This window comes from Chlorocebus sabaeus, chromosome 27 (assembly GCF_047675955.1).
Source record: "Chlorocebus sabaeus isolate Y175 chromosome 27, mChlSab1.0.hap1, whole genome shotgun sequence".
NCBI classification, from domain to species: Eukaryota; Metazoa; Chordata; class Mammalia; order Primates; family Cercopithecidae; genus Chlorocebus; species Chlorocebus sabaeus.
In genome coordinates this window covers 14,656,439-14,683,040 of record NC_132930.1, presented here as the reverse complement: position 1 = coordinate 14,683,040, position 26,602 = coordinate 14,656,439, and the positions used below count along the sequence as shown (strand labels likewise).

The 26,602-nt window shown below is 33.2% G+C and overlaps 1 protein-coding gene across 6 annotated transcripts in view; it reads right to left on the bottom strand.

Annotated features, from left to right (window-relative positions):
• The window catches only part of ARAP2 (ArfGAP with RhoGAP domain, ankyrin repeat and PH domain 2), a 239,471-nt gene that overhangs the window by 98,514 nt on the left and 114,355 nt on the right, over window positions 1-26,602 (bottom strand). For 5 of the 6 annotated variants that reach the window (XR_005243943.2, XM_008017680.3, XM_008017677.3 and 2 more), the window contains exons 21-27: window positions 22,038-22,250; window positions 18,419-18,524; window positions 15,551-15,698; window positions 14,019-14,087; window positions 11,449-11,523; window positions 8,560-8,677; window positions 2,020-2,148 (exon numbers count right to left, since the gene is read on the bottom strand). Coding sequence is in view for 5 of the 6 variants with exons in the window: in XM_008017680.3 (XP_008015871.3) it covers window positions 2,020-2,148; window positions 8,560-8,677; window positions 11,449-11,523; window positions 14,019-14,087; window positions 15,551-15,698; window positions 18,419-18,524; window positions 22,038-22,250 (858 nt within the window). In the remaining variant the exon portion in view is untranslated. The remainder of the gene's footprint in view (window positions 1-2,019; window positions 2,149-8,559; window positions 8,678-11,448; window positions 11,524-14,018; window positions 14,088-15,550; window positions 15,699-18,418; window positions 18,525-22,037; window positions 22,251-26,602) is intronic. The other variant, XM_008017682.3, reaches the window with a different exon arrangement.

Here is a 26,602-nt window from a genome sequence, read left to right as displayed (position 1 = left end):
TTCCTACCCCATTTGTGGATACAGCTAATGTACCGGCTGTCACTGCACCATTTCTTCTTGCCCTTACACAACAAATGTTTTACTCAGTTATGATTGCTCTAAATCAGCGCAATCTACACCTTGTTGGGTTGTTTGCTACCCACCCCCAGCAGTGCCCTGAAGATTAATAGCATTTAACGGTGAACTTGTTTTGGTTTACCCTCACCCTCAGACATACAGAACCTCCACTTATAACATGGCCTTTTAGGATCTAATTCTTATCTATTTTTATTCACATAGACAGCCTACTAGCTTTCACACAACAGCAAAGGTATTATGTCTAGGTGTAGGTTTTAAACATTTTGCAACATGGAGAATTACAGATATTTCAGAGGAATATTGGAAGAAAAGAAACAAAGAAAAAATTCAATAGAAAGATAATGAAAGAATAGCTGAATTTACGAATTAGAACAGATATCACAGATTATCTAAATTAGGATTTCTCAACATCAGCATTGACCCCTGGTCTGTACCCAGTAAATACCAGAAGCCCTGCCTCCCTACCCAATATCCAAGTTGTGGCAGTCAGAAATGTCTCAAGACGCTATATGTTCCACGTCTTGTGGGCGGGGAGGGAAAGGAGGGGAAATCATTGCTAGCTGAGAGCCACTACTTTATGACATGTGCATTCATACATGTGCATTCACATGAGTACAGAGAAATCTTATTGCAAACATTAAGGCGGCACAGGCAGTATATGGTCAAAATCATATGTAAACGCATGAAAATATTTCAAACAGGATAAAGGTCTCTGAAAGGTTACATTTCTATAGTATAAAGAGTTAATATCTGTTTTGGTTTTTTAGATGCTTATAAGAACACAGTGACACGAAAGTTGTCATACTACTTGCATTTTGTAAAAGTACTTTCATGTAAGTAAAGTATATAAGATATACACGACAGTGTCATTAAATCAGAAATTTATACGGTAAGCTTTGGTACAATTAAGAGCTCTGAATTATGACTATTAACTAGAGAATCTGCAATGATACTGAGTACGTTTACAGCACTGAAGAGCTGTGCCATCCTCTCCACGTTTTTTCACATAATTAAAATTAGGAGGTATGCCAATCAGTTCTTCAATTCAATACTTAGTAATTGAATAATATAAGGCAAATTACTTAAGTTCTCTGAGTTTCTCTTCCCTTCATTTGTAAAATTTGAAAGATAATAGAACTTACAAGGAAGTTAAAAAACACTTGAAATAAGCTTTGATGTGTATTGAGCTCTGCTGATATGCGATTAAGAAATAATAACTGTTATTATTAATATTAATCATAAAAGTAATGGTAAATTTCAATCCTTAGCTTTTTGAGTTGGATTGTATACAATAGTGGCTGATTTTTTTTTTTTATCTTTCAGTTGATAACAACACAACAGAAGAATAAGTTTCAAAATAAAAATTTTCTGAGACCTCATAGAGGTTCAGAAATGGTCTTATATAGTTCACTTGTGCTAGCTAACTTAATTAACCTTAAATGTGCACTATCTCCTTCCAGTTGAATGGGAAGTATTCTTATTGGAGGTATTCTATTTTGTAAGTATTTATTTTACAATATCATCACAAAAATGTGAGATGTATAGCAAGCACTCTGTCTCAGAGCCTATACACTTAGCATTCCTTTAATGCCCAGAAAGTGTTCCAATGTAAATGTAGTTCACTGAGATGACTTGCCCTCAATCTAAAAATTAGTAAAATACATAAGCATAAGCATGGTAAACAACCTTTAAAAACAAACTATTATTTCCAAAAACTTAAACTTGGTACAATCAAATTAGTCAACTATTACCTCAGAGCAACACACTGGGAAAATATCTTCCTGTCCATATATTCTTCTTTCTTATCTATGTACTGTGTCAGTTCATTCTGTATCTAGCTACTCATTTTTCACATTTTCCAATATTACTTGTGCCATGTTAATTACCCTTTAACCACCTGAATTTTCAATCATAGCTGCAATGTGAAGTAATGACACCTACCACTGCAGTGTTTAATTGTGTCAGCAGTTAAGAATTTCTTCACCACCAGGTAAGCAGAGCCGGGTTCAGCTAATGAACTCCACCGAAGCACTTGCTCCAGTACATTTTCCTTGTAGTGAAGAGGACGCTCTGTAAAAAATAAATTCCAAATCAAATGGAAAATATATGAAGATAACGATTTTTTTATAATTATAAATTTTAAAAAATCCCTTTGAAAAGATCTGTAGGCACCATTATACACAATCATATCTTATGTTATACAGTAATAGCACTATGACTACACAAAAGATACCCTAAGACCTAGAAAATTATTAAGCATATAATAACATTTACTATATAAATTAATAATGCAGGAATACCTATCTTTTACTCAACTATTTTTAAAAATCAGAAGTACTTTTCTTTTGATAAAAAAAATCTCAGAATTCTACCCTTTGTACAATACATTCTACACCTTGTACAATACTTTATTATTATTATTATTTTTATTTTGAGACAGGGTTTCACTCTGTCACCTAGGTTGGAGTGCAGTGGTGCAATCATAGCTCACTGTAGCCTCAAACTTCTGATCTCAGGCTACCCTCCCACCTCTGCCTCCCAAAGTGGTGGGATGAACAGGCATGAACCACCAACTCAATCCTCTATCCTCTTTTTTAGATAACATACTGGTTTGTTTAGGGAAACCTTTTTATTTTTATATGCAATTAAATGGTTTTAAAAATCCATTAAACAATATTGTCCATTACTAAATAATAATTATAACTTAATCATAATCCTTTGTTTATCCCAACAAGATCAAACTCCTAATTTCGATCAATACTAGTGAATACCTCATAGCTAATATTTTCATAATCAATATAAAATTATAAAATGTAACTTCTATAGAAAACATTAAAATAATTTACAAAATAGTACTGAATAGCCTATATTTAACTATTAGTGGAAATACCAAAAACATTACGTGTCAATATTATATATTAACTATTGACATAATAGGCCAATTAGCAAGAAATTACATGATATCTTCAATATATTTCTGTGAAGAACATTCATCCATATACGTTTTGATTTAGGCAATCATAATTTTAAATGCAGCATATATTCTTAGCATAGAGTTAAAAAGAACAAGTTTTAGAATTACAATCAAAGCCTCACAGAAAAGTTTGTGCTGATCAAAATATGTCAATCAGTTAATAAAATGTAGCAACAGAGGCATATGGGAAATTCAAACCTTTTCTCAGTACACTGAAAATAGCATAATTGAAATAATAAGAAAAGAAGCTCTGACATGAAGATGTCAGTGCTGCTTTCCTAGTGTTGTAGTCATGTAAAAGTCAATTCAACTCTTTCAAACCATCCAAAATATAAAGCACACAGCACTTGAGCTTTTTGCTTTTGTTTAAAGTAATGAGGCTAAAGACAAACAGGAAAGAGCATATCAAAAGCATCATACTTGTATGATCCATCATAATGTAATTGATAATAAAATCACAAGTTTACATAAATATATCGCATCCTCCCTAATACTGGTTTCCCTTGCTACGAACATATCATATCAGAAGTCATCAACAATTCCTAGTTCCAGATAAGAAAATAAATTGTCTGCTTCCAATGTAAATTACCAGATGCTTGCTTCTTATCCAGTAAAGAGAAATCTAGTTCTGCATTCTGTGCTTATTGGAGCAAGCTAACTCATTATAATAATGGCAAGAATAAAGAAGGAAAGAAAAAATCCATGAGGCCATACATCCTGAAGACAAATACACATCTTGTTTCCTATTATATATCCCCTATTCACAGCATACTATTGAGTATATAATAAATGCTCAATAAATATTTGGCAAATAAATTATCTCATTTCCTTTGATGGCCCATAAATTTAAAAAAAACATATTAACAGAAAGACTCACAGACAAAATGAGTCCTCATAAAGCCAGATATAATATTTTGTGCTATATCAGTATTACTTTTCTTCAAATAATTTTCTAAAAGATTTGGCAAAGATCGTAACTGCCCACAATTTGCCAAAGTTATAATTCAATTGTTAACTAACTCATAAGTTGGTTGTCTTCAAATTGAAGTTAGATGTATTTGAAGGTAAAACTAATTATAAAATAAGCACTCCCTTTATGTCTGGCTTTACATAATTTTTGAGTCTACTACTTGAAAGCTTTGAGATACTTTTGATCCCAATAACGGTTGCCATTTATGGAATAACAATTATGTATCAGGCATTATATATGCTGGATGCTTTAAATCAGTTACCACTTTCAAACTTCACAATCACACTCTTCACTAGATATTATTATTCATATTTTACATGTAAGGAAACCTAAGAATCACAAAGGTTTTAGCCCCTTGCCTTGAGTCACATGGCTGGTTAAGGTGAGGAACAGAGATGTGCAACCCAAACCTATCTGACTTTAAAGCCCCAGATCTTAACTACTATAGTTAATTTTATTCCAGACACATATGTAAGCCTTCCCATGATGGTTTTCTCACATGTAATTTGAGGAAAAACAAAGATTTTCTTGGGTAACATATGCAAAGTGAAAAACACTGTCTGCCCTGTGTACATAATCAGAAGATAACAGCAGTTTATGTGTCAGTCAGAAGAGCTAGAAAGAATCCTAATAAAAAGTAAACAGATCTTCCATATTACAGTAGGTCTGAGGAAGAAACAAGACCATCTTTTTCTAATATTACTGCATAAAAAGTAACTGTTTTCCAAACTTGGATCTCTCAGTGAAGCCTATTTAAATGAGTCCCCTCAGTGGTTAAATTTCTTTCAAGATGTGAAAAACCCAGAGGGTAAAGGGGTCTACATTGGCAGATGATGGGTTCGGATATAAGGTAAAGCATTAAAATAATAGCATATTTTGGATGACTGGCTCTTACGGAAGAGAATCTAACTCGGCTTAATGTATATTTCATACCAATGTAATATAAAATCAAAACGTCAAAAATATCAAAATGTTTAAATGGTTATAACATATTTCCCCACGAATCTGACTGCCATATAAACAAAAAAAGATGACTGTGCTGTCTTAGTCAGAACTTCCTGAGAAGTTGTGCACCATCTCACCAATGACAGTAATGCTGAAATATCATTTAAGTGAAAACAACAGGTACATGCTTATAGCATTCTGAATTAGTAGCTGCCACATCTACGGAGATTCCATTCACAGGTTTAAGAATCTATGTTCATCATCTTCAGACATATAGGAGTTTCCCAGCATTTACATGCTAATAATGTATACGTTCCCTTTATTTTTATATTTTAATTAGGGTATTAATTTGTAATGAGTACAATAGATTATCTCAGGACACTAAAGGGAAGATTACCAAACATTTATTATACAAAGGAAACATTGGATATAGAGAACTCCTGCTTTAAAATATAAAGATACTTAAAATCTAGCACTCTGGCTTACATATTTATAAATTTATATATTCATTCTTTTTTTTTTTTTTTTTACTGCATTACTTGGAGGATTTATGTTTACATTATAAAACATACCAATTGCCTGGCTGACATTCTTATCGACTACAACCTTCTTACTACCTATGCCTTTACTTTTACCTCCTTCTCATATTTCACTTTATCTTCCCTGCATGTTACTAGTAATAAAGCCTTCAACATTTCAGGTCAGGTGGTACACACATGTTCAACTGGCTTCAGTAAACCCACATAACCACAGGCCCTTTTGTTGCTCTCCTACCATTAGCCTTCTGAAAGTATTCCCCTTCCTGCAATTTCTACTTGCACAGTTGACCAAACATTAAGACCATGCCAAATTTGAATTCTTAACTCTAAGTATATTTTTTCTAGGTGTACATGACACATTTCTTAGTTTATACATTGACACATTCACAAATCAAAACTTGATGTCTCCTAGTTTTTTAGATATCTTCATAAAGACAACTTTATTCTAATTAGAAGTAAAAATAGGAAAAAATCCAATTCAATCTTAGCATTTTACATACTAATTACCACATTCAAGTTTATAATTAGTCATTTTGAGGGTAAACATCCCTTGATCCCTCAAGATAAAATTTCAAAACAATGTTTCCTGGTATAATGCAACCCCTCTTCTAGCTATATATAATTCCTTCCTATCCTCATCTACGAGCTTGCTCCTCTTAGGATGACCAGTAGCCAGAGATACAGAGCTGCAATGGCACACGGATATGCTTTAATGTACTCAAACTCTGAGAGGGCAAGGGAGGTAGGGAGGGGATGCCTACCCCTAAATCCACAATTCAGTATTCTGCTATCAAACTTTTAAAAAGCAACAGACATAGAAGCGTGTAGGAGACAATCATCTGTCCAAGCACTAACCAGGGCCTTGAGATCTCTTCATGGTTCCTAATCTACAGGCAGAGATCTCTGTCTATGTGCCTCCCACATTTGGATGCATCTATACCAGGAGTCACAATCCATATCACTCAGGTCCAGAATGCATCTACTTTTTTGCCCTACTTCAGTTGAAAAGAGTTTTGGGGAGTGTGATCCACATCAACTGCACTATGAGAAGTAGTAAAAAATATAAAGCCTAAAATATGTCGTAAATGTGCTAAAAAAAGTATAGTATAGGGCAGAACCAGGTATATACACATTACTATTCTAGAAGTCATAGAGTACACAGCATTATAGATTTCTAAATAAGTGATCTGAAAGAAATCAGTGTGAACAAGCTGAAGGAAGAGACATTTTACTTACACTGTGAAGGATGAATATGCAATGAGAAAATAATAAAAGGATTTTACATGGTGAAACAATGTAAACCAATTTGTAATGTGGAAAGACGCTTCCGGCAATAATGTCGACAGTTAACCTTTATGCACAAATATAATAAAGCTGGTAACTGAGTGACCCATTCTTTAAAATTAAACAAAGATGAAAAATAAAAACTTTGTCACTCTTGTACCACAGAGTCATAGAAAATCATGCCTCACTTATTCAATAGATTTTATGGCTACTATATAATAGGCACTAGGGTAGACATTAGAGATTTAAAAAAAAAAAAAAACAAAAAAAAAAACAGAATTGCTCCTACTTTCCAAGGAGCCCCCATCAAAAGAGACAAGTACAAATCAAAGTGATAAGTACTATAAAGAGAAATGAGACAAAGTACACATGAAACTTTTAGTCTAGGTTTTAAATGAGGTAGTAGTGTGAGCTAGATGGAGGAAGAACAAAGGTATATTTGGGAAACACCATTTCATACTTGTTAGCCAAGCACAAAAAATAGAAGAGATTATCTAATCATCATCATCATCATCATAATCATAATCATAGGTAACATGAGAAAAGATGGCAAAGGAGGTTGCAGCAAGGAAAACCCAATGTTTAGAGGACAGAATAAGGAGAATCTAAAAAAGAGGTAAAATGATCAGAAAATCATGAAGAGAATCCAGGCAGTATGGAAAACAGAGTGAAGATCATCAAATAAAATGGGAATAGTCATTAACAATAAATGCCATAGAAGGTTAGGTAAAGCGAACCCAGATGTGAATCTGGGGACTTGACAGTTGAGGGTCATAGGAGTCATCTGCCAGAGTATTTCTGTCCACGAGGAGGATTGAGACCAATTGAGGGAGACACTGTGAAGCGACATCAAAGTACCATAGTCATCAGATCTTGGCAATGTATATTTAAAAATAACATTGAAACATTTTAAATTTTAAAGAATTGTGCACAATCATAATACGGGAATAAAAACATAAAGACCAAGTACTGACAATCCCATTTCATTTTAACACTGATTGGAACACTCCTAATAACACACTATGGGCTATTTTAAACACTGTATTTAATTTTTATCCTGAGCTTGAGGGTGGCAAGATTTTTCTTTTGGCAGTTTGGCAGCTGTACTCCAAAGTGTCCCAAGACCTTAGTAGGTAGCAGCTAGACAGATGGTGAAGGTACAAAGACGTTCTGTGTCTTATTTTTCTTTCTGGAGGTCTTTGAAACCACAGGTGTTATTAAAATGTTAAGCTTATTCAGCACTTGACTGTTGGGGTAGTCAAAGTGCTTTAAATGCTCCCTTTATTCCTAGGCATCTTGGAGATGAAAGACAACAAAATATTTGACCCACTAAAGATAGAAAAAGGAAAAAGACAAAAATGAAGCTTCTGCTGCTCTGAAAATTACTTTATAGAATAATAAACATATTTTAAATCAACATTCTTGTTTCTGTTCATAGTGTTCTTGTTAAATAATAGTAACTCACACCATTCAGAATATTGTACCAAATCAAATCGCTTGTCCTTATAAACAAAGGTCTTCTTTCCTGAGGCACCAAAAGAGATACCTAAAGTCTTGCGCTGTATTTTTATAGTCAATAAGGTAATACAATTATTTTGATGAGTAAAATCATAAAAAGTCTACCTCAAACATATATTAACACATGCACTAAGGTAAAAAAAAAATCATAACAAGATGTTAGGACATAAAATGTTAATAAAGTCTCGTCCTAAACAGTGCTTTTTTATAGTATAAATAATTTAAGAATCCCTCGCATAAAAATCACTTACCTAGCTCTTCATTTTCAATGACTTCAAATGTGGCCCAAATATCACCTTTTGTAGGAATAATATTTTTTATTGCTAATATATCATTAGTTAATTCTTCTGCTTCCATCACAGGAGATATCTGTAAGAGAAGTAATATTTCTTCAAAAAATGTGTTAGACACAGAAGTAGCCTTATGCTAGGCCAATAATATTCCCCATCCACCATTTACTGATATCCTGAATTTATTTTGAGCATGGTTAAAACCAGCTTCCAAAATTCCATAGAGAAAACAGCATGTTCAGATCTTTTCCATAAAATGTACCTAAGTACAAAAAGAAAATACGATATAGACTTGATTTTTTTTAATCACTTACTGAGCAATTAGACCACTCAGAAGGAAAGAATGTGCCCAATGACATGAGGAATGATCTTCGCCAGACAATGAATCCAACCGTGGTCTAAATGTAAAACTTTTTACTCATCAGTTCTATAATTAAGAGTGTAGAGTAATTTGGTTTATTCAGCCTAGATTCTAAATTATACACAGTCGATGGCTATCAGTCATGCCAAAAAGCTCCAGGGTCTTGGTAGTCTGCGGTGTGCCCTGTCATGCCAAGTGACAGATGGTAGGATACCAAAGTATGCTGGAACCAGGATTCCAGGATGGATATCAGAGTCTGCAATGCCAGTCTGGGAGTTGGCTCTACAGAAGTCCCAAAGCCTGAGTCCACTGTACAAGCACATCACCTCTTTGGGGACTTTTGGAATTTTTTATTTGTTGCTGCTTCTTTTTGCTTATGCCAGTCTTAAGTCCATGCTGGCCAAAAGCAAAATGGCTTTCTTCAATTCGAATTTAGTTATAATGATGTTTTAAGCATGGTAATACTGCAGTTGCAACTTGGTTTGCACATTTTCAGTAAAAGGATGTCTCTACTAAAAGTTCCTTAGAAATGTATTTGTTTCCATTTCTCCTGCCCATAATTGCTCATAAGCATACTGAACATACATAAATAACAAAAAACCTATTTCACTGCAGGTAACTCACAAAGTCTACCTTTTGTATTTTATGAAATTTAGTGCTTTTTTGGAATATAATTATACAATGAAGTTCACTATTTTCTATTTAGAAAAGCCCAAAGAAATAGAAACTTAAAAGAAAAAAAAAATTATTGTAGCATCTAGGAATAATAGAGAACATCAAGCAGTATGGAACAGATGAATCATTTCAGTGATGCTATTGATCTGCATGAACGTACAATATTTTTAAGGCTAGCCCTTTCTTAAAAAAATAATAAATTATTGAGAAACCCACTTGTGAAACAGGAAGCAGGAAGCACCTTGGTCTGAAACAGGAAGACCAGAACTCTATTCCTTGCATCAACAGAGACCAAAAGCTCCTCTTTAGTAACACCTAAAACTCACACTTGGGAAATTATTACTTTACAGAATATACAGATCAGTACGCTGAACGTCCAGTCGGGATTATGATGACCCAGGTTTGTATTCTGGCCTTAGTATTCTTACTTCCCAGTTTCCATTCTTATAAACTTGGAACATCACCTGCTTCATCTACCTCCATGCATTTAGGTAATAATTAGCAGAGATAAATATAACTAAAGGATTTTATAGAATCGTAAGCATTAAAACCTATATAATTGGTTTTAAATAGTTTTTGTTATTTTCTAAAGAGTATTTGGAGTTACTATACGTGAAACTGGCAAGTCTTTTATCTAAACACACCAGATAACATAAGAACTTGGCTCAATTGTAACTTCTGTTGTGACTTTAGAAAATAAAATTAAAATGTACTACTAAAGAGCCTGTGTCTAGATTTAAGCCATGTGTTTTGAATACCTCCTCTAGCATTAGTGATTAACTTGTGCTAATTGATCTTTACTAGTTCCTCACATCTCTTATGATCAGCATTATGCATTCAGCATAAGAAATATGACATGGCCAAGGAGTGGCAAGGCAAATGCCTCGTAAAGACAAAGCCTATAATTACAGTGTTAATATTTCAACTTCATGTACCAAGTAATGTACTTAATTGGTATATAGTCACAATTCATAATCATTAGAAACACAAAACTTAAAATCAAAATATATTTAACTTAAGTTCAAATATATCTAACGTTGTGACTTTGTTTAATCCTGGACTTTAAAAATCATAAGTAGCTAAAGCCAAATTTCTGTTACATGGCAAAACGTCTATTGTTCATACAAATAAATCAGTCTTATCAAATAGCAACCTGAAATATCAGTTACTATCTGTAAGGCAGACAAATTACTAAATATAGTAGCATGAGAAAGATCTATTTTTAATTCATCACAAATGATTAGTACTCTCAAGGAATAAAAGAGTTATCCAAATAAATATCCCAGAGTTATATTCAAATAAATTGGAAGACTGGATGCTAAAGTATAGAAAGCAAGGGTGAGGGATTATTATTAATAGTAACAGCTCTAGTAGTAATAGTTATTTATTAAACACATGCTCAGCAATGTGCTAAGGGTTTTACATGCATTATCTTACAGAGTCCTCACATCAATGCTATGATGCAATACTGTGATTTTTTTCTCATTCTACAGGTGAGAACACTGAGGCCTAGAGCAAATAACTTGTGTAATGTCAGGAAGCTAGGAAGGGGAAGAGCAAGTATTTAAGCTCGGAGTATTTTCCAGAACGTGAAGAAAATCTTAACACGTAATCCAAAGCACATAAGATGTTCTCTTTCCAAATGATTAAAATACAGAATTCCTGGGGGATATCAGTATAAACAGTCTATGATGGCAGTCGTTTGAACTGGAGAAGTAACATAAAATATAATAATGGAAAATTCAAAATATGTAAAATAATGCTAACATTTGTGACTTCCAACAGTCCTCTTTACAGCCACCTTTAGAACTTACCCGAATTATAATACTACAGTCAGGTTCCTTCCTTTCTACATATACTTCAATTAACAAATCTCCAGCCTGGGAAACCTAGAAAAGGGCAGAGGTAGAAACAACACAGGTAAATATGTTGTAAAAACACACATTTGAAACTGAAGACAGTTATAAAGCCCCAGGCATATTTTTGAATATTTTATAACAATGAAACAAGCTCAATTCCGCCGTTCGCAAGCACGATGTGCCCATTTCCAGACATGGTTAAGGACAAGGCATTTACACAAATGTTATAATCAGCAACAACAATCACAATGATTTTCTTTTTTATCTCTTACTCAGGAGCTTAGTGCTCTCAAACACCCTTACATTCTTCCTAAAATAATGAATCCAGCTACAATGGAAATATGCTGGCTACGACAACAGAAGTCGTAGGAGCCATCAGCATGTACGTTAACAGGACAAACAAAATGAGGGGTGAAAACAAACCACATGTAATTTTGCTTCAAGCTGTAATGTGTGCATGATATCAATATTTAAAAGGCAAAATATGGTTTGCTACGTTTTTAAAGAGAAGATATGCCCGAAAATTGAACTTTGAGGATAAACTATGTCAGAGCTATATTAAAACTACAAATAACATAAATTTAGAAATGAAAATAAAAGTGAGGTAATTCATGGAATATGGTAGACAATAAAAAGAAGTTTTTAATTATCTTTGGCCAAGAATTAAGTACTAATTTAGGTCATCATTATATCCCAAAAGACAGACTAAGTGAAGAAGATACAAGCCTTAAAATAAAAGGCCTTAGGATATCATATCATAACTATATAGATTAACCGTATAGGAGGTTAACAAAGAACCAAACTAATCTATGAAAAATATTTTGAGTAACTTTTTTCAGAAGTTCCCTTAAGTTATATAACCAATTAGAAACAATATCACCTGATTTAAATAAAAAAAATCATAATCAAGAAATAATTCTCAAATTAAATTTGCCTCAGCATAAAATCTAATGAGTAAACTTTGGGAAAAACATTAAAGGTGAACTTTGAAAAAGTTCCTTAATTTTTCTGGCATTACAGGCTTAGAAAAGCTTATTTCCAGTTTTTCCTCCTGACTTACAATGCTACAGATACATTCCAGTAAGGAAAAAATACAGTTGACACTTTTGCTTTTCACTATGTTTGCATAAACAGCTCTCCAGGAAGGACACATTTTAAAACTTAAAAAGTAAATACAAAGAACTCATAGAGTGAAATAAAAAAGAAGAATAGGTAAGAAATTCAAACAGGGGTAAGACAAAGAGACTGAATGTCAGAAAAAAATACTCCAGAAGACAGTTTTAAATGAATTAGAGGAAAAATTTAAGTAAAAAAAACCAGATTTTCCCAGACTCTTTTACTTATCATTTCCAAATACTGTATTTCTTGTTTTTACTTACTTATACAGACTGAATTGAAAGCATTCAAAACTTATTTCTTTATTATACTACAAATATAAAAGATAAAAAAACGCAAAAGGATACTCAAACCTTTTAAATAACAATGTAGATAGTATGGTCAGGGGTTACCTCTCAGCCTCACACAATCCTTTATTTCATGACTAAAGTCTTCCTCTCTGCTCCCCAAAAAAGTGAGAATTTAAGATAATTGATAATGAGCTAGATTTTTTAAGGTTAAAGCTAACACCTTTGGAAGCTGCATAATTACTCTGGGTCAAAATGGAGAAAATAATTCATTAATATCATAGTATTAGTACTGATCTAAGCCTTCTTCTATTTTTTTCTTTGTATGGAATGACAGCTTCAATGACTCCTCTAGTTAGCTGTGGATATTTCAGGACTGAGGAGACTTTAGTTTCTAACAAAAAAGCATTTGCCTCATTATCTATCTGTAAACAGAGCTCATTTGATCCATTTCTATCATTTATATTGGTACCCTGAATCCACTCTAACTCCTAGTTACTAGAAGATGACTAATGATCGGCCTTAAGAAATTTCAGTGAATATTCAATAAACAAGCATAGTGCAACCCGAACACAAAAATTCAGTATAATGTGATTGAGGAAATTAGAACAGGATGTAGAAAAGTCAACTTAGGACAAAAATTAGAATGTGTTACAAAGATCACATTAGACGCATTCCATTAATACAATCATCTGAAAGCATGCAAAGCAAAAGCATATAAGAAATAATTTATAGTTTCACAATAACAAAAAAGAATCACTAGGCTGTCTGAATTTTCAATTTACTCTAAGTATTTCTTTGGCTTTAAATGCTTCCTTTGAAATCCATTAGCATTTTCAGTCATGGTTTTTATACACAAAAGTTGATCTTACAAAGAAAACCTTGAGAAGTAAATTAAAACTGATTTTTCCTCTATTTTTAAAATTTTACATTAGCATAATTTGCATGTATGTATCAGGTTGCAGAATAACACAACCAATTTACTTAATTGTTGTTTTTTTCACCCACTACTTTTACTTTGCTTAAAATAGGAACTTGAAAATACACACAGCAAATGTCTTTACTTACAATGGAAGTTTTTGTTTTGTTTAATTCTTTAGAGATCTAACTATTACTACTCACTTGGGTGTCTTTCCACTTGGTAATAAAGCTATTTTCTATGTCCATTTGTTTGACTTGATCTTCTTTAACCTGTTTAAAATATAATTCGGGACATTCTAATAATGTAGAATACGAAGAGTGATGACACTCATCCTCATGTAATCTTCAGGAATTTAAATACCAACAACTTAAAAATAAATGAGAATGGCCATCGGAATCAGTATGAGCCCACATAGCTAGGTCGGAAATAAAATAAACAAGATAGAGTATCCTAAAGTTCAAAATATTTTATGATGACACTACTTCAGGCTGCAATTGCATTGATGGAAGTTCTATTTCTTAGGAAACTTAAGCAAAGGATCTGATGACTGGTTTAAGTTTATGCAGGTTGAGAAACAAAGCTCATTTATCAAACTGAAATGTTCATTAGGTGCTTATTAAATTTCCATCATTTAGGTAAAGTTTAATATAACTATGAAGATAACCATTTTATTAATGGAAAACTACAAATACAGAAAACAGAGACAGCATGTAAAGCCATACATCATATTTTCCTAAATCTTTATTTTCTCAGCATCAGATTATTGCAAAGAAGTTGCTATTGATCAAAAAACAGTGGACACATATAGAAAGAAGTAAAGAGGAGATCGAAGAGCAAAGACAATCCCACAATATGGTGTCTATTCCTATGTGAATTAAGATACAGACTGTGATATTTTGTTTTATTAAAATAGCTCCTTTTTCTTGTCTTATAAGTGATTATAATAAGAATGTAAGAACTCTACAATGGTAACTGATTACACTAACCCTCTTGACTTCATGTGGTATAGCCATACTTCTGGAAAACAAGTGGACTCATAAATACCATTTAAGGGAATGTTCAAAAGGTTAAATGACAAAATTGAGATGCTAGAACTAGTTATATAATAGAACTGGACCTTTCGCCCAAATCCACCCATTTGAATCCTGGGCTTATTTCTTCTAATTTTACTTCTTTGAACCAAGACATCATTCCTATTCCAACCGTTTTCTGATGAAACATGAAAATATTAACTTTATAAAATGGAAAATTAAAAAGTCAATTAAAACAGATTACTTAGTAAAATGTCATAGAATAATAATATTTTAGAATGTGCTTTTTTTTCCCCAATTGGGGACATAACTAAAAGAAAAAACCAAAGTGCTTTCAACTGAAGAATTTGAGAGTCTGGTATTTATTAATGAATTGTTCAATTTATAACTTTATACCTCTAAGTAGATATAACTCATACACATGAAGAAAAAGAAAACACAAGCAAAAAATCCTATAGATAGAAATATTCTGTCCAACAGACATCAGATGGTAAAAAGTTGTAAATGCAACCAAATTTAAATAATGACTATAGCTTAAAAGCTACTTATGCCTATAATTTTTAAAAATATGACTATTCCTTATTTTACCTATTTCTAAATATTAATAAAGATCTGAGTAATAACACCCTAAAACATATATATGTGTTGGCAAACAGTGACATTATAACCATTTTAACAAGGGCAGGATACAAAATATTTACCTCAAATATTTCTACATAATTATTAATTAGGTCCTCAATTACATTCACTTCTTCACTAGTTTGTCCCTTCGTTTGGAACAAACAGGATGAAAAGACCAAGGCCAAATTATGGGCATTCATGTGATTGATTTCTGAGCATTTCTGAACCCTGTCAGAGAAAAGCATAGTTCATTATGATACACTTCTATTTGGAAATTTCATAGAACAGAAAGTCAGTTTATCAATTTTTAAACACACCAATATTGGAATTCTCTGATATAAAAGATACAGTGGTGACTTAAAAACACATGGTTCTTTCTTCCAGGTAGCTTATAATCTAGTTAAGAACATGAGAAAAAGTACTATTAAACAGATTAGTAAAAGTTACAAAGTCATATTTAATTGTTGATTTAGAGAAAGGGCTGACCATATAAAAACAATTGCGACCTATAAAACAACCTGTGGCCAAAGCATAGAAGTATGCTTGCAGAATGGCGTAAAATGGCTTGTGGGACTGCAGCATAGGAGGAGGAAATGGGGTAGGAGGTATGCAGAAAACAGGCAAAAAAGGTAGGTCATTAGGCATATAATTGACAGTTCCAAATTCCAGTTGCAAAGCTAGGCTAAATTTTCCCGAAAGTGCAAATCAAGTGAGAAAGAATATTTGGGCACATGTGTCCATACAGTTATTCAAAATAAATTATCACAAAGTAGACTATTTTAAAATGTATTACATTTTTTCCCCATGACACAAGTTTACCTATGTAACAAACATACACACTGTACCCATGAACTTAAAAGTTTACAAAAAAACCCAAAACAACTCCCTGAAGCATCATCCCCAAGAAAGGGAAAGTGACATTGCTAAAAATGTAACAGATGAGAACTGTAAGTGGCACACTCCATCAAATGAACATAGAAACTCCATCAAATGAATGTAGTAAGACTAAGCTAGACATTCCCATCTATGAAGAACACAGATTCAGGTAGCTACAAGAAAAGGTGAATAAACATGATAGCAATAAACATGATAATGTAGGCAATTCATAATAAAATACCAAATTGCATAGCAGAGATGGTGCAAGGGCAATCGTCACACGTGATTTTCAAGACGTAAAAGGAGCTGGAATTTAATAGAAGAGGATGTAATAATTGTGAACGTCCCTCTCAAAACAATGTCTATGCTTTCACACTACCATTAATTGTAAACATCTGGAAAATTTATCTGCATGTCTGTCTCTGTTACTAGAATCTAAGTATCTCACAGTCAGAAACTCTTTAATCCCATTGTGAATGGAATTTAGTGGATATTACTGAAGGCGGAAATGGTCTTTTAGCTAGGGTAGGGATTGAATTAAATGCTAAATCAACTTGTCCTCATCCAAATTTACCTCTCCATCTTTTAAGGACATTATCTTTAAGGACATTCCTATATTTCTTGAGACTTCCTTCTGCAAAAAGTACCCTTTGGTACTTTTCACTTCTCTTGTCTTTAGTTTAAGTGACTGCTTTAGTTTCTGGGAAAAAGTAGGTATAATATAGTGCTTCCTTTTCTTCCTTTACTTCTCTGCTCCGAGGTGTTAACATTTCCAATGTTCCATATTCAGCTTGCCCAGTCTCTTCTCCTCCAGGTCTTCTCATCAGAAACTCAACAAAACTGTTTCCTAGTTAGCTTATCTGCCTCTATGCTACATCTTCCCTACCAATCCCATCATAGGGATTTTTATCCATAAACGTTTGACCAGTTACTTTTATCAATTAAAGGATAAAATTCAAATATTTTTGCATGACCTACAAAGCCTTCCACAACTTCCTGTCAGTCAACTATAACCGTCTCATCTCCTAGTACTCCTATGTCTCAGACATTATCCGTCACTCATTTCTCATACTCTTCTTTCACGCCCAGTTCATATGTCTCTTTAAATCTGAAGCACAGATGCATCCCCTGGACCACAATGCGCAATGAATCGTCCAATTTATCCTCTACAATTCCATGCTGCCCGCTAAAATTCTCTATATTAAATTTTGTCTCAACGTCTCATAGGCATAGAGATAGGACTATATAATGTAGACTATATTTGTATGATGCAATAAGAAAATCAGTTTTACAATAATGGAGCTGATATAAGTGAGAAGTAGTGGTTGGGAAAGAAAAGAACAAGAGGAAAGAACACAAATTGTGAAAGATTTCTAAATGGAGACTGCAAATAAGGTACTTTTAGCAAAATTCAGCTTTACAGAAATTTATTCAAGCGAGTATTTCATCCATTCAGGGAGCGACAACATATTCCTTAATCAAAATTTACATTTAAGTTTTTGTAATAATTCTTGCTAAGATTAAAAAAAAAAAACAGTTTTAACTTAAAAGTTTATTTTCAAATGTCCTCATCCTTCAGACCTCATTTGTAAAGGCACCATTATATTCCTCATATCTTTCCAAATACAAGGAGACTTTCATGCCTTGACATAGAAAATTGTTTTTGATTTTTAAAATTTCCTCATTGTATCAATAGCCTGATACCAAAATATAAAGGTCAGTTAAGATATAAACTGATAATAAAGAAATGTCCACCATGAGAAAATACTGTCCTCACAGACAGATTCTTGTTACAAAATTCTGGTCCCTGCACATCCTTCATTCTCCAGCTTCCAAACCAAGTGAGTGTTAAAATTCTTGCTTATGCATCAGATGCCTTTGAGGACACTGTATATGATTATTTCTGATTAAGAAATTACTAGTGCTATTTATCTGTAAATGTGACTTAATTACAGAAAGACAGACTAACATGAGCTCTTATGATATGTAGACAGATTCACAATCGTATAAGAAATAGTGACTTATTGAGTGCTGTGTTTGAAATGTCTAGAAAAGTTCATTCATCTACCCACCTATACAGATGTTCAATGATAGCTGCTAATGTTGCTCGGTTGACCCCTGGAAGAGAACGTATAAATGCTCCATATTTTTTAATTCTTTCCTTGTCATCTTGCGCATCTGGAGGGAAAAAAAAAAACAATCTTGAGGCCTAAACTAATTATCAATGTTATGAATTCGTCTATCAGCAGTACTGTAAAATAGTCACAAACAAACGCATTTTAATAAGTGATACAATCAGGTTTCAGTAGACAATTGTTCGAAGTTCTAAAGTAATTTTCTATCAATCTGGAAAAGTATTTATTTACATAACATTCCAGCACTATGGGCTCTAGTTCTTATAATTTATAATTGAAAACAAATAACTTTTAAAATACAAGGTTAGGAGGGATTGCATTTTTTTATCTTCTACTTTATGGAATACTGAACTTTAACTTAATGGGAATACATTCAATTAACTATTCAAACTGAAGCACAAACTGAAGAGTTAAGCCAAAAGTATTTTAACTCTGGCTAAGGAAATGTTTTATCAATTGTATTTGAAAATGACATTTCTGATTTTTGCTTCTCACGAAATTATAAAAATATTTCCAAAGCTATGAACCATCCTGGAGCTATGAACTATACAGTACCTCTTCGATCCAGGTAAAGCATACTTTCAAATCTTTTGAAAAGGTGAGAGTACAATGGAAGAAGTCAAGCCCAGTCCTTAATAACTATAATCTGGATTTAGAGGATGATAGACTTCCTGCTTTTGTTATGAACAGAAATTTGTTGGTTCATGGAGAGGAGGATGAAAACGAATTACCCTCCACTCACCTAACTCCAAGAAGGCAAATATCTAGAGACAGGAACCCCCCAAAATCTAGATTCTGTAGAGGACATGCAGTGACAGTTTAGCCTATACCACCTGACAGTGGAAATAGATCATTCTTCAAATAAACCACTTGTGCTGACTTGATAACTCAAGGAGACCACACTTATTATTTCCTCTCAATTCGCAACTATCTTTGGAAACAAGACTATTTTATTTCTTGCTTAGCCTTACCTCTTCTATTCACAGAAAATCAGCAGCACACTAATGATGTCTTAAAAGTACAAAGTCACTTGTAAAGGACATTAGGATCCCTGGCTAGGTAAGAAACTCTGTATGACACAGTTTTCAAGTGTAATCCTATTCAAAATTGCAAGTGATATCTCTTTTGTACTGATTTAGACTGTACATGAGATCAATAACCATACACATGAGTATACTGAATTAAGTGCACTAGTAGATGACTCTCTGTAAGAAAGAGGGGGAAACACCCAAATTACATTCAAAGACATTACTGGAAATTAATTATGTATAATTCCCAGTATAATCCAAACATCCTCATGTTATCTAGTTTTTAACTGTAGGATAAATTGCATTTATTCCTTGAAATTTAACACTACTATGCTTAAAACAAAAAGTCATGCTATACACATATTTTCACACATCTTATAAAATAGATATTTTCAAAATAAAGCTAAATAAATTGAAAGTAAAACTCAGGAAAGATTTCAGGCCATATAGAAAAAACAATGAGCAATTCAACTAGACACAGAATTTAACAGTGTTCCTAGAAGAACAGATAATATGTCGTATAAATATAGGTGGTACATGGCTATAAGGCATTCTCTACCTCAAGTACACAGTGCGTCAAAAGAGTTTTATGAATTCACTCAGAGGGCACTGGTTTATTCTTTTCAGGTCCAACATGGCCACTGTTGAAGGGTCTGGCCGAACTATATTGTTTGCAAAAGCAAAGGAGTTAAAGGTTACTTGACCCAGTATTCAAAGCCTTCTCCAAATAAATTATCAAAGAATTCACAGGCAAGGCAAAGGTGAACACATTCCTTTGGGACACACTCTGACACCTGCTGACTACCTTGTTCTGGTAGACTGACAACAGTGAAGACTTGTTTGTCACTCAATCTGACAACTTTAGAAAATGTGTATTTGTCACCTGTTGTTGTTGTTTTTAAAGAGGCAGCGTCTCAGCTCTGTCACCCAGGCTGGAGTACAGTGGCACCACCACAACTCACTGAAGCCTGGAATTCCTGGGCTCGTGTGATCCTCCCACCTCAGTCCTCAGAATAGCTGAGACTACAGGAGCACATCACCATGCCTGAGTTAACGCCTTTTTTTTTTTTTTTTTTTTTTTTTCAGACACAAGGTCTCACTATGTCGTCCAGGCTGGTCTCGAACTCCTGGCCTCAAGCTATTCTCCTGCCTTGGCCTCCCAAAATGCTGGGATTATAGTCGTGAGCCACCATGCCCAGCCTTGTCATGTACTACTGATAACCAATTTTATAATAAAGACAAATTATAAGTCTTTATGAAGTAGAGATACTCTAAACAGCTTCACACATTTCAATAAAACTTTCTTAAAACAAAAATGAGGGTTGCAGGGTAACTGAGATTAAAGCAATATATTTATCTCTGCATTTTATATCTTAGAAAATTATATAATCAAGTATTCTTGGTATTACAGTGAACCCTACTGATTTAAGAAACAGAAGGCAAATGAAAGACTTCTGACAGGTAGTTGTATCATGAGAAACTTTATTTTCGTTATAATGCTACTCTTTCTGACACTAACTAGGGTCATTCTTGGGATAATTTTCAAACTGTGCGTGTTTTGTGACATCATTTCAAAAATATCTTTAAATATATCAATTGTTTTAGATCAAACAAATACTTTCAATGAGGAAAATTACTTCTCATTAGAGGAATGCCATGTGACCAGATTCAAAAGCCATTTTCCAAATCTTGAAACAGATTAAATATATAAGAGACAAACACATTATAATTATAGACTAATTCAAAAGTAAGTTTTAAAACCTAGAACAATGGAGGACTGAAAATTATCATTTGGAAAATATTATAGATATATGAAAAATGGTTATGGTGTATTAATAAAAATAAAACTGTTATATACATAAATTTAAAAAGTAGAGAAAAGGACTATAATATGGATAAACAAAAGCATCTTTATTAAAAAGGTGGAATTAAAGGCAATATTTACATTTAAGTCTTTGTTATTGTAATGTTTCAATAAAAGGACTTGTTTTAAAGCATTGGAGGTTAAAAACAGGCTTTACTGAAATTAATTTGACCCATGAGGGATTTAATAAACTCCTTTCCTAGGGTCATCTCTTAATCAGCTTCTCTTACAGTGTATAACAAAATTCTATTTCATTAGATGGAATCTAGGATAAATGAAGCAACAGTTAAAAACTGTTATACACTATCTTGCAAAATGAATCATATAGTAAATGCTTCATTTTATTTTTAATGGGAAATTAGTAGCACACATGGACTTGAGTATAACATTCCAAAGTTAAAGCAAAGTATGAACTAAGAAATCGACTGAAAACTAAGTATATACCAAACGATTGAGCAAATATTTTTAATTTCTCTTGAGGTAGACTGAAACAGCTATTGATATTTATACAATTTCTGTTCTAAGCCATTATGTATATTTTTTCTTTCAATTAAAATTTCAACTTATCAAAAAAGTCTAAGTATTAAAAGGCAAGCATGTATTATGGTCTGTATAATATATATACACACACACATATCTATATATATATATGTATAAATATTACCTAAAGCAGAGATCCAGTATGGGTAGAGCTCCTTGGTAAGCAGTGCATCATCAATGTCAGAGAGAAAACTTTTCAACACACCCGTCACATCTTCAAGCTGATGTTTTCCAGCCCTCAATTTAAAGCTTCTTGCATCCTTTTTGAAACTCTCCAGGAGTTCACTTATATGCAAAGGATCACCATTGTTCTGATAGATATATTTGCATCCTAAACCTTTGTTAAAAATATTATATTTTTAAAGTCTAAATACAAAAGCCAGTTTGATATTTTAAAAATGAAACAAATGTTTGTGTTGAGATGATGAGTAAGATGATGAAATCATTATACAACAGATGATATAAACATGCAAGAGCAGGAAAGGCTTCTTATCCCTCATTTTAGTATTTAAAATGTAAACCTAATGAGCAAATCATCGCAGACTCAGGTTTTAGCAAGCTCCTGATCAGTCCTTCCTCCAGCTCTCCATAGTATCTTTTTCAAATGTTCTTTTACTTAAAGTGCCCTGTCTTCACTTAGTCTCCCAGCAAAAAACTTACCTCCATTTCTCACTGACAAAAGTGAGCCTCTCTGGTATAAATGTCCTCACCCTCCTGCCCCCATGTTGTATATTAATTTCTGAATGCTCCCATCTTCCCTTATTTCCTGTGGAGAGTTGCGTTACCTCTTTTTCATAGTTACTGATTCATGAAGTGCTCCATACCAAATAAAAGGAGCAGTAGTTAGGAGGAAGAGTGATGATAACGATGACAATAATTCAAACCCCAAAAGCCTCCCTTGCCTCCTCCCAGGCTTCTTTTCCCTGTTCCTTTCACAACCAGGCTGAATTTCCTATATTTATTCCTTCTACCATCTCACAAGCCTGTTAATCCTTTGACCACACAATCTTGCATCTCTGCCCAATATCCATTCTGTTGGGGTCACCCTTCATCGAGAATATTAACAATGTTCTTTTTTTCTAGATGCTTTTCAGCTTTTATCTAGGGAGAACTCCTTGCAGCATTTGACATTCTGAACGAAACCCTGTAAATTCTTTTAACCCCATAACTTTCATGACATCATGATTTCATATCTCTTTTTTTCTCCCTTCCCTCTGTGATTGCTCTCTCAGTCTTCTCATTTTTTCTGCTCATCTAATACTTTCTGGTCATCCCAGGGATCCTTCCTCAATTCTCTTCTCTTCCTGCCCACTGGGTGAGAACCCATCCAACCTCATCACTTCTACATAAACATTTTAACTCAGGTTTTAATTTCCATGATTTTACACATACACACATATATATACACATACCATTACATATACATGCAACATACACACATACATCCATACATCTTATGGCAAATAAAAATAACCCAAAGGAATTAATTCTCCTGCCCTGCTTACTACCTCACTTTCCACCCCCACCATGTTCTTTATCTTGTTCCTCTCTACCTCAATATACAGCATTGCCTTCTCCCTAGCCCTTTACAAGTCAGAGTATTTATTTCTCAATCAGCACATTAAAAACAAAAAAAAAAATGCAGTACTGCATCACATAGATTCTTCATCATGATCTCACTCTCACAACTGTCCTCTCCTTTCCATCCCATATGCTATTATTTGTGCACTGAGTTCTTACTACATTGTCACAACTCCTTGCCCATATTCTTATGCAGCACTCTGTGTGTCTCAACAATGATAACAACATGATCTAAAATTCAGGTCTGTATGTGTCACCAACAAGCTTAAAAATCCGAATACTGCCCTCTTGCTGCCTATGAGGCAAAGTTTGAGGAATTTAGTTTGTATATTAAACCTTACCTGACTTGGTCTAACCTGTTGCCTTTTGTATTGATTGACTCCTTCTCCTTACACTAAGTTCTGGCCACATTTAATACCACAAAGCTCCCAGCACAAAATTTGTGACTCTATACCTTGGCACACACTATTTCTCCTCCTGGAATCCTTATCCTCTTCTCCTAACTAGCTCCCATTTTCTCTTAGGGCTCATGGTAAGCACTGTGCTTTACCTATGAAGCTCTCTGATACCACACCTTCTGTGAGTGAAATTTACCCCTACACCTTGGACACCGGAAGCACCCCCTGAACCTCTTTACTAGAGAATTTTAACACTGACTTGTAACTGCTCATGTATTTATTCATAAATCTGCAAACTTCTCGAAGGCAAAAATGATGTCTTATTTTCTGTGACATATCTCTGTGTATATCTGGCAGTTACACAGTGCCTAGAACTACTCTGCAGGTATTCAATAAATGACTGCTTAATGCAAGAATAAGCAAGTTCTACAAAAATCAGTACTGACTAAGCGTTTGAGATAGTATATCCTTAGCTGAATGAATTTCTAATAGCTGGCACTCAAGTAAGTTAACTGAAAAATAATTTGAACATAATGTTGTTTATATAATTGAAATAATTTTCCCCAAGAACTAGTGTAATTTACTTTTTAAAAATTAAAGCCCTAAAAGTCATCCTATGAACTCAGTCAAGTTCAAACCTTGACACAATGACACAATGAGCACAGAAAATTGGTCTTGAGATTTCAACCCACAGCTCAGGAGGTTCAAAATAATTGCTACCATGAAACCATCTGCATCCTATCATCACTGGGTATTTTCTAAGTTCCTGCCAAATCTTTCTTCTATACATGCTGGTAGCATTGAGGTTTCCCCAATGTTCTGAATATAAATATATATATATGACATAAACATACTATCATAGCAGGAAGTTTCTTACTGTAGTGCCCAATATGTGATTATTTATATACTTTCAGTAGATATATAATACAAACACAATTTTATATATAATTACATATAATATAAAAATATATGATACATACATTTATATATAATATATACATATGTTATATGACTATATGTATGTGTATATATGAATATATGTATGTACACATATGTGTGTATATATTTAAGTGTGTGTGTATCTATATAACACAATCTTTCATTGGCTTTATTATTCTAACATGCAAGTGAAGGCATCTTGTAATAGATGTATAAAGTTGTTATAATATATGAATTTTAGTTGAAAAAAATCTAATGCTGAATTATTTTAAACCCAAATAAACACAAGGAAAATTCTGATTTCCCTAGAAAAACATTAAATTGGCTACATCAGAGCTAGTCAAGGTATTTTAATTATTTCTTGCTTAAGAAAGGCCTTATGCCATTATGAAACTAACATGTTGTGAAGATTCCCAATGAGGTTATGCTCCTGTTAAAACATAACATATATGTGATTCATGTATATCTGCAAAACGTACACTAACACTGAATGGCTGTAACAAATAAAGGTAACATTCTCCTTCCTCCTTTAACAGATGATTATAGCTAATAAGAAAAACACGAACATACTATCAGAGCAGGAAACTTCTTATAGTAATGCCCAAATACGTGACTATGTATATATTTTCAGTAGATATATCATAAAAACACAATGAATCTGGACATTAATAATTGCACTTGCATTACATACAAAGTAAGTAAAATACTTAAAATGACACTCTCCCTAGAACAAGAGATTAAAATATGCCTAAGTTTAATTCCTGACAAGTATTTTCTTTATACATATCATTAGTTCTGATATTTTGTCACATATCAGTGTATTGTCAGTTTCCCATACTAGAACATATGATTCAGAGCTTTGTCTTGAACTTTTTACTTCCACTACTGTGTTTCTAAGAGTGAGACCAGTGACTGGCATACAATAAGCACTTGATAAAGAAACAATTAACTAATAATACAAGGCTTTACTGCAGCCCTCACTACTTATATCTTCTTTTCAAATTAAAAACACCCAAAGACACCTCTAATATTAGGAGAACAAAAACATTTTAATACAATCCAAAATATCAAATCATTTTCCTCTTTTCCACATTTGTAATCTAAATAAATGGCATTTACCTACAGGTTAAAAGGGCTCATGGTAACAGTTTAACATTTTCACATTTAAAATAGCATCAAGAAATTTACAGTATGAAAGATATATGCAATAAAAGGAATTTGGAGAACTCATAACCATTTGAAAATAAACATGAAGAAAAGAGGATATCTTTCAGGTATATCTAAAATACTAACATAGCATATAAAACTGACATGAAGCTAGACCATGGTACAGATCAACGTGTTTTTTATTTGCACACTATTCATTGAAACATCTGTTGAAAATGATAAAAAATTGTGAAAATTAATAGCTATGCTTCTGAATATAAACTACATGCACACTTTATGTATGCCAAAGGAAGCAAATTATTTTACATATTGTTCCACAGTTCATCACTTCTAAAAACATGCTTAGACATGTTGTGTCACTGTAGGCTTTAATCTAGCCTTGTAATCTCTGAAAGATAGTCTTCAATCTACTATTTTTTATTACTTGAATAAAACATATAATCTACTATTTTTATGTACATATTATAATTTAGATTATTTCAATATGCTATTTAATATTTTATGCATATAAAGGAAGGAGGAAATGGTAAAAATGTATGGTATAGTTTAAACGAGTCTTATTGGGAGAAGGAATGGTCATTAGCTGAACAGTAAATCTGCCTTT